At 50.5% G+C, this 8,863-nt stretch overlaps 1 protein-coding gene across 1 annotated transcript; it reads right to left on the reverse strand.

Moving 5' to 3' along the window:
* Positions 1 to 8,802, reverse strand: RPUSD1 (RNA pseudouridine synthase domain containing 1). The gene is made up of 6 exons (XM_048495293.1): positions 8,724 to 8,802; positions 7,016 to 7,207; positions 6,348 to 6,471; positions 5,709 to 5,811; positions 4,538 to 4,639; positions 1 to 3,873 (listed from the first exon to the last, which is right to left on the reverse strand). Exons 2-6 carry the CDS (start codon positions 7,195 to 7,197, stop codon positions 3,476 to 3,478), a joined length of 909 nt encoding a protein of 302 aa, XP_048351250.1. The 5' UTR covers positions 7,198 to 7,207; positions 8,724 to 8,802; the 3' UTR covers positions 1 to 3,475.
* Between the last annotated feature and the right edge of the window lie 61 nt (positions 8,803 to 8,863).

Here is an 8,863-nt window from a genome sequence, read left to right on the forward strand (position 1 = left end):
AAACGGCTTGCCTATGAAATCACTGCTCGCAGTGGTACCCCAGGGTCAGACACGACTGAAGGGGAAACTTTACTTTACTTTACACCGTTTTCACACCATTTTCACCCCGCTGTTTTTGGCCCCTGCGGAACCAGCCTGAGACACAGACTATGGAAGAGTGTCACAATTTATACAAATGTAAACATCACGGCTTGTAATTTGGGAAATGCTGTGATTTGTGTTACAAACCCCTAGCCTTCTACAGGCCCCTTCCGCACCTGCAGAATAATGCACTTTCAATCCACTTTCACAATTGTTTGCAAGTGGCTTTTGCTGTTCCGCACAGTAAAATGCAGCTGCAAAGTGCATTGGGAATGCATTATTCTTCATGTGCAGAAAGAGCCTCAGAGAAGTGCAGGTTGAGTGGCTCCCAAAGGAAAGAGAACAATTCTCAAACCAATGTGCATATAAAGTGTGAGGGCAGAATGTGGTCACCTTGAGAAGAAGCCACTCACACAGTGCTAGAAAAACAGGCAGACACCAAGCGACAAAATGGCATTAATTGGTCACATAACACACCTGCTGAAGGACATTTACGTTACCATGGAACAATAAAGCATTGCAAAGGATTCTCGGAAAGGCTGGGGATAACCAGGAAAAAACCATCCCTTGTATGGTGGTTTGCTGGAGAAATACAGCAAAGAACCCTAATAATTTCCCAAGGAACTCAGAATTTACAGCCAGGCTGTGAAGATGCCAATCTTAGAAAACCACCATGACTAGTTGGACCGATGGAGGTCAGCAGAGAAGCTAGGAGGAGACAAAGTCCTTTACTGCAGAAGCAGATGGGATTTGTCCACAAACTAAGCAAGGGAAAGCACGTCTTAGGTCGTTTCCCCACTCACCATTCGTTGCGTGCTACTCACGGCAAATAATCCGTGGGCTTGCTGCATTCCCCACTACCTCAGTGGCGACAACGCAGCGCCCCCAATTCTGCCTCTCTCCTTCCCCTTCATTTCTGCTCCTGGATGGTTGAGCACCTTTTTGAAAACCCCGAGCCAAGTGCAGGGGAGTGGGGAAGCCCGGGGGGTGACTCCGGGTTTGAGTTTCCCGCCACTGCTGGTGACGTAGAGCCATCCGGCCAATTAGGCCACGGTGGGGTGTGCGCAATGCGCGCGCAGCCTGTTTATCTTTTATTTTTAACGCTAGAAATCCACGTCTGTATGTCGTTTTGAGCACACATGGGCATAGACGCATATTGTGTGTGCTCAAATAGATGTGGATTCCTCGGCAAAGCATGGAGACGTTGATTTGTCCTTTCGAAGATTTTTTTAAAAAATCCCGCCCCAGCACAACGCAGCAGCCAATCAGGACACCCCCTGAGCCGATTGTGGGGAGTCCTGCCTGGTTGCTGTGCGGCTGCCGCATTAGTTGGACAAGGGGGCAGAAGCTGTGGTGGGGACCATGAACCCGCGCTCAAAAAGTCCCGCAGCAAACCAAACCGGTACGTATCGACCTCCATTTTAGAAGTGGGGAAACAACCTTATATTTCCAGAGCAATCCCAGTTTCTCACAGTCTGACTTCAGCATTTAAAGTTGTTGCTTCTTACAAACAAAGTCCAGCCAGTGGAATGGATGCGATCGCATTTGGAAAATGGAAACGGTCCAAGGCAGTTTTCACAACAGCCAGGCGTTGCGTTGAAGCAGCAAAACCAGAAAGCGCTGGAACAAGTCGCGGTTTACGCATCCTGAGAGTAAATTGGGCTGGCTTCCACCAAGGCTTCTGGCAACTCTGCTTTGGCCGGGCTACCGATGGCGCCCTCTTCCTGCTCACTAAAGTGCGAGGTTAATGTTGAAATATCCAAACTTTGACCGCGGACTTCACAGGTGGAAGGCTCAGCGTACAGGTGAACAGCACTTCAATGAACAGAGAGGCAGGATCCAGGTCTCTGCAAGTGAGGCAATTCTACTCAGGAAAATGTGCAAAGTGGTCCATATTTAGTGCAGGCAGCGCATGGAGAACATCTCCACAGGTCTGAGGACTATATAGTAATTAAAAAAAACTGGTCATCAAAACAAACCCTGTGCCCGACCCAAACTGCTCCAGTTTCTGTGGCTCTGGTCTTCCATATCAGCCCCTTTCAGATTTCACCGGCAACGGAGCTACTCCACAGCACGCCTCTGCACCAAGTCAAGACTGCCAAAGCTGAGAATGGGCTAACGTCCCGATTTTAAAAGCACAAGACAATCTGGGTGATGAAAGGGCTGCAGAAGCTTGCTCACGCCACAGGGGGGGAAAACGTGATTCTTATAAATTCTATGTGCAAGATCCAAGCATTAGCTTTCAGAATACTTGGGCTGCAACTCTTTTTGGCAAAGATTAAGATTTCAGGAGAAAATAACGCAAGAGCAAAAAGTATCCATGCAAAGCCAGAAGAGAAGGGCTGAATGGCTTGTGGAAATTCCACATGACCTTTGGAACATGGCCCCTGTGCAATTTAATACTCTCTTCTAACCACGAGGACTAGACCCTTTAGTTTTTTATTTAATTGAAGCCAGAACACTGCGCCACTGTTTCTCTGCCCAAAGGAGAGGTTCTGTGCATCGTGACCAGGTACCAGCCAGGGTTCTTCAAAGTACCAACCAGGATCCAAAGAACACTGAAATTAATCCAGGAGTTAATGTTGGAAAAGGCAGGCAGAACATCCCGAAACCTCGGTTTGGTACGTGTCCATTTAACTTCCAAAAGTTCATCCTAAAATCTTATAAATAAAAAGCAGTTTGCTTTTTCAAACGCATCATGAAACAAGTTGCCACCACAATGCCTTAGAAAAATACTATTGTTAAAAAAGGTCTGCGGTGGGTGAGATTGCCGGACTGATAAAAAAATTTCTACTCTTTTTTGTTTCAAGCTTCCCTAAAAATATAAATTAACTCCCTTTGATTTAGAATTGGCAATAAAATGCTTCTGAAAGGCCGAGTGAGGACAGAGGTTAGCTGTCCTGGGGAGAAACGGTGGAAGAAACAGAAGGACGATCCTCCCAGCTCTCTGGTCCAACCCACTCGTTCCCTCTTTTGCTCTCCAAGAGAGCACGGTCCATCCAACTTCACACCCCTCATCATCCCAGGAAGAAAAGACGGAGAGAGTTGATCAGAGGTTTCCCTCCGGCAGGTAGCAAGGAACCCGACTTCTCCAACCCTTGTTGCTTGTTCTACCTACACTAGACCTGACCCACCATCAGGTGAGTCACAGCACCAACGTCACATCACAACTGCGCTGCGTAAACTTCCACACTCAGTGACTAGGGCATGCCGGTGTGAGAAAGGTGAGTTTGAAAACCCGTCAGGCACAGCAGCCCGAGTCTGGCCTAGGAGCATCTTCCAGGGTCGATTCTGAGGAAGGCTGGGGCTACAAACAAAGACGGGGGGTCGGCACCGGGTGTGGTCTGGTGAAAAGGGGCGACTTTGCGAAAACATGCAGGGGGCTCCCAGGGTCTCACTCCAAGGCCCACTCCGCCAACCACTGCTCACACACGGCCCGCTGCTCTTCCGTTTCCAAGCGCCTGGTCTGGCACGGGAGCCCAGGGCCTGGCTTTTCCAGCAAGCCGTCCTGCCTTTCTTCCTCCACCGCACGGACGCTGGATTCTTTCAGCTCTTCAATCACCTCGTCCAGCTGACGCGTCACCCGCTGAGGGACCCAGTTGCTGTCCAGGCTGGGGACGAAAGGGTCCGGGGCGGTCACCTCGATGAGCTCTTTGCCGGTGGGGATTCGCAAATAATAGGCGTGCAGCATCATCCGGTAAGGGCCCCCGTCTTGCTTAAGGCTGTAGGTGAAGTCGCCGACGATCGCATGCCCGATGGCGCTGCAGTGGACACGCAGCTGGTGTGTCCTGCCTGCAGAGGAAGAAGAAGAGTAAGAAGAAGAAAAGAACAGTTTGGATTTATATCCCCCCTTTCTCTCCTGTAGGAGACTCGAAGGGGCTTACAATCTCCTTGCCCTTCCCCCCCCCCCACACCGAACACCCTGTGAGGTGGGTAGGGCTGAGAGAGCTCCAAAGAACTGTGACTAGCCCAAGGTCACCCAGCTGGCCTGTGTTGGAGTGAACAAGCTAATCTGGTTCACCCGATAAGCCTCCACAGCTCAAGTGGCAGAGCTGGGAATCAAACCCGGTTCTCCAGATTAGAGTGCACCTGCTCTTAACCACTATGCCACGCTGGAAGAGAACACCAGCTCAGGAGCAAAGCCAAGGGATGCCCACCGGATGCAGAATCACAGCAGATGAAATGTTTTGTTTGTTTTGCAATGTACAGCAGGGCTATGAGCATGATGCCCTCTGGCACCCGGGCACCTACGAGCCCTGCTCTTTGTGCCGACTGAGCGTTCTTCGAAAGTGGACACGGTTCGGTGAAGCTTTTGCCCACCAGGGTTCTGACTGGCCACTAGAGATCTCACTTACTATTATTGGATTATTGAAATGAAAAAGGGATTCCCCTTGCAGGCCCAGGACAGCTTACAAAATACAATTTAAAATACCCAAAGCAGGTGTGTGATCTTTACCAGTAAGGGGCTGCAGAATCACTTTGGTCACGGGGTCTCCGCTGTACAGGCCATACTCCAGCACAATCATCTCCGACTGGCACGGTTTGGGGTTTTCACAACCTGTTCGAACAAATAGAGAAAGGGAAAATGCTCAGCAGGAAGTCAGTCGTTTCCCCCAAATATTTCTAAGCCATTCACAGGCGTTTTGCAAAGCCACTGAGTCTCTGCGCTCAGATCCCGCCTTTTGCTCAGTTGTCTTCTGGCACTGCTTGCAGACAGTTTCACTGCAAGACCACTCAGAAGAGGGGCACGGAGAACTGGGGTTTTACACAGCATACCACAAAAAGGGGTCAGGCCCACAACTGGAGACACGGCTTTCTGCACAAAACCCCCTCTGGTGACTGAGAACCCCCAAGCTGTTCCCCCACCTACCCACCTTCAGCCAACCAACGCTGCAAATTCCATCCCATGTGCTATCTCTGGCCTATATCGCATCTGAATGTTATTAATTCATGAACATGAACGTGAAACGTCTGTATTCAGCCAGAATTTACACTCTTCTCTGCACTGTAAAAATGCAATTCTCCGTGTGAAGCAAAGTTTTGATAACACAATATATCGACAGCTTCATAGGACCACCGCATTGGTCCGCAGAGGATCAGCTAGGTTCGAATCCAGAAGGACCTTAGATCAAAGATTCTGGGGGTGTAAACTTTCGAGAGGCAAAACTCCCTGCATCAGACAGATGAAGACAAGATTTGACTTCTGAGCTCAAATCCCAAAAATCTTATTGGTCGCTAAGATGCTTCAGGTCTCAAGTCTAACAATATGTTGGTACCCGCCTAGAAAAGAACCCAGGAAGGCCCCAGGGGGGTGGGGGAGGGAGCAGCAGTGGCGGGGGAGGTTAAGAGCTCGTGTATCTAATCTGGAGGAACCGGGTTTGATTCCCAGCTCTGCCGCCTGAGCTATGGAGGCTTCTCTGGGGAATTCAGATTAGCCTGTACACTCCCACACACGCCAGCTGGGTGACCTTGGGCTAGTCACAGCTCTACGGAGCTCTCTCAGCCCCACCTACAGGGTGTTTGTTGTGAGGGGGGAAGGGCAAGGAGATTATGAGCTCTTTCGAGTCTCCTGCAGGAGAGAAAGGGGGGATATAAATCCAAACTCTTCTTCTTCTTCTTCTTCTTACCCTCTGTCCCCTCGATGCACATCATGTGGGTGAGCCCCTCCGTTGTATTCTTCCCGATGGCGTAGCGGATTGTCGTCTTCAGCTCTTGAACATGACCCCTCACCTGCCGAGCACAGGAGAAAATTTCTGCAGGAGCAGCCGGAAGCACGACCCAAAATACCAACCACCTTTTCTCATTTGTACAACGGGAACAATCAACGTGATGCACGTCCCGTGCATCTGAAAAAACACTACCTAAATATGCAAACCAGCACATGTTTCAACCTCCCAAGTGACACATTTTTTAAAAAGCTTCACTCGAGGCACGTTCCTAGGCCTCGTGGAGGTTTCCAGGAGACAGAGCCTGCAAAGGAAGGATGGACCACAGTCCTTCAAAGACTCCAGTGCTCAGCAAATAAGATTTCCAGCCCAGGCTGCAGAGCAGGGTGGCTCCTCAGAACCAGGCTGGATGAATCCTCTGACTTCCACAGAGGCTGGGAAAATCCGCTTCATGTTTGGGTCTGGAAAGATTGCATCTGCTAGGCCTGTCTTCCGGAGAGATTCTGCATCTGCCAAGTTCTTTCCGCCTTCATTTTGGAAGAAGAGTTTGCATTTATACTCGCTTAGAAGAGGAAGAGTTTGCATTTATACAGGACTTACCAGGGCGAGGTAGGCCTTGGTCACCAGACGTTCCTTGAAACACTTGTAGGCGCTGCCGGCGGCGGCTTTGTTGAGTGCCACACAAAGGGCCCCGCTGGTGGAGAAGTCCAGCTGGTGGCAGAATCTGGAAGCGAGAAAAGAGCGATTCTGTTGCTGTTTCAGGACCACTAACAGCAACGCACGTCTCTGCCTGTTCTCCGAGGCCCCTTCCGCACATGCAGAATAATCCACTTTCAATGCACTTTGAAGTTGGATTTTACTGTGCTGAATAGCAAAATCCACTTGCAAACAATTGTGCAGGTGGATTCAATGTGCATTATTCTGCGTGTGCAGAAGGGGTTTACAACTCTCTACAGTAAATAAAAGCACAAAACTCCCTGACCTATCTGGACTCTATCCCACACGACTTCCTTTTGTTAAAATCACAGTAATTTTCCGCTGTTGGGTTTTCCCCTCATTGCTTGGTTTAAATTGCAAACCACTTTGCATTCTTCAGCTTATGAGTTCCCACAACGCCCCTGTGAGGTAGGCCATTAGAATCACCATGTGACAGGCACACGCACGTCTGAAAGTTGAAGCGATGCCTCACGGTGGTCTCAGCTAAGCCAGGATGATATCTGGGATCTCCCCAGATTCTTATAAAAGACTTCCTTGTTATTGTCACTCACCGGAAGCCGTAGTAGGTGTCCGGGTCAGCGAGTTCTGGGAAACGGTACCTGAGCTGGCTCTGCAGGGTGAGCTTTTCATACCACATCTTGCTGTCGATGCGGACATCCCAGTGTTTGTTGACTACAATGAAGTCTGAACTTTGGTACAGAATGGACAGGTTGTCGAGGCTGACCGGCTCCATAGCGGCAAACCTTTTGAGAAAGGAGACACGTGGGGATTCGTTTTCCAAAGGATAAGGCCCAGGCGGGATTCACACTCGCCTCTGCTATAGGGGCAGGCTGGTTGGGGCGATTCTGTGGGATCTGAAAAGAACTCTACACATGTTCAGTGGTACAGTAATTACTTCACAAAGCCAGGGCTCAGCTTGGTCATGGAAAAGGAGTGTTCCAGCCACGAAGGGAAGGGGGCAGGCAGAAATTTGTTTTCAAGAAACAAATAAATATTAGACCACTGAGGACCAGTCAAACGGCAGACACATTTTAAGTGAGGACAGATGGGTGTGGCAGCTCAGAGACTCAGCTAAGAAGCTCGGAGTCCTCGGTTCAAATCTGACTTCAACCACAAACTCATTAGAAGTGCTAGATTTGAGTTCACCTTGGAGAAAAAAAATGATATTCAGAGTAGGAGCCTTTTAGAGTCAAGCTGTCTGGGTATTTGACCAAGGTGGTTTTGACTCTCAAAAGCTGATACTCTGAAAATCTTGTCAGTTTCTACAGTGCGGTACCGGATTCAAATCTAGGTCCTCTACTGCAGACCAACATAGCTACCCTGTGAAACTATATCAATGAACTCGATAGGGAGTCTTTAGCAAATCATTTCTCTGTCCCCTTTGGTATAATATGCTGGCCTACCTCAGATGGCTGTCGTAATCATGTTTTCGTGAACCCACTAAGGTAGACTAGTGTATTGTGAAGAAGGGACTATGGCTAACCATAATTTGTGCCAAGAGTTTTGGATGCCCGGGGTAAATGTGGGGAAAACCGGCTGTGTGATCCTTCACAGTCGCCATTCCGAATGATTCCATCACAAGCAGAGAGGTGAGAAACCATTTGCCCAAACTGCTAGGCTTCAGGGCCACAAACTCACTTCACCAACTAGCAAAACGCAATATTGCTTGGGAAGACTGAGGTCCGGGAAGGTAAACTTTGTTCAGTTCAGGTGTGCTCCCAGGATCTGATGCTGGCGACGGCCAGACCCGGGAGGGATGCTGAGTCCGGACTTCCTGGCTTCTGATTGGCCAGTCTGGAACCAGGATGCTGAAGTGGCTGGACCATCACCCGATGCTCTGATCCACAATCCGGTTGGAGCAGAAAGCATCCAAGCAGCCACTTGCGAGCCAAGGGAGACTCACCGGGGCGCAGAGATTGGGACCACCAACCCCCCACCCCTGATTATTTCCCTCCCAGCTAGCGGCCAAGCAAAAGGCGGACAGTCCCCTCTAACCTCCATCCCAGGGCGTGACTCTTCCTCGTGCCCCCGCGCCGGATCATGCCCCTCCAAGTCAGCAAGCGCCTTGCTAAAAGGGGTCCCCAAAAGTGCCAGGCAACCCCACCCACGCCCCGCCCCCTATTTCTGCAGGATTTCCCAGGGCCCTGCAAATTTGCAGCCAGCCATGCACGCATGCATGATACACGCTCCGCTCCCAGCCTGCCCCCCCCCCCCCCCCCTGCAAGAAATACGCCGAGCCGGACGGACGGACCCACCCACCTTCCACTTTTTGCGAGGGCTCGGCGGAGCCATGGAAAGGTGCGCGCGTGCCCGCCGCGGAGCGCGACCCCGGGCAGCCAATCAGGGCCCGGCAGGGAGCGAGCGCTCAACCCGGAACAGCAACGGGGGCGCGCGCGCGC

Source organism: Sphaerodactylus townsendi, linkage group LG04 (genome assembly GCF_021028975.2).
Source record: "Sphaerodactylus townsendi isolate TG3544 linkage group LG04, MPM_Stown_v2.3, whole genome shotgun sequence".
NCBI classification, from domain to species: Eukaryota; Metazoa; Chordata; class Lepidosauria; order Squamata; family Sphaerodactylidae; genus Sphaerodactylus; species Sphaerodactylus townsendi.

Bases quoted from the DNA above. Each gene is read 5' to 3' on its own strand.
- RPUSD1 (XM_048495293.1), bottom strand. From the start codon at position 7,197: ATGGAGCCGGTCAGCCTCGACAACCTGTCCATTCTGTACCAAAGTTCA. The intron at 4,640-5,708 runs GTAAGAAGAAGA...TTGTTCGAACAG, and splicing joins GTGCATCGAGGGGACAGAGG to GTTGTGAAAACCCCAAACCG. The intron at 3,874-4,537 runs GTAAAGATCACA...CTTCCTCTGCAG, and splicing joins GATTCTGCAGCCCCTTACTG to GCAGGACACACCAGCTGCGT.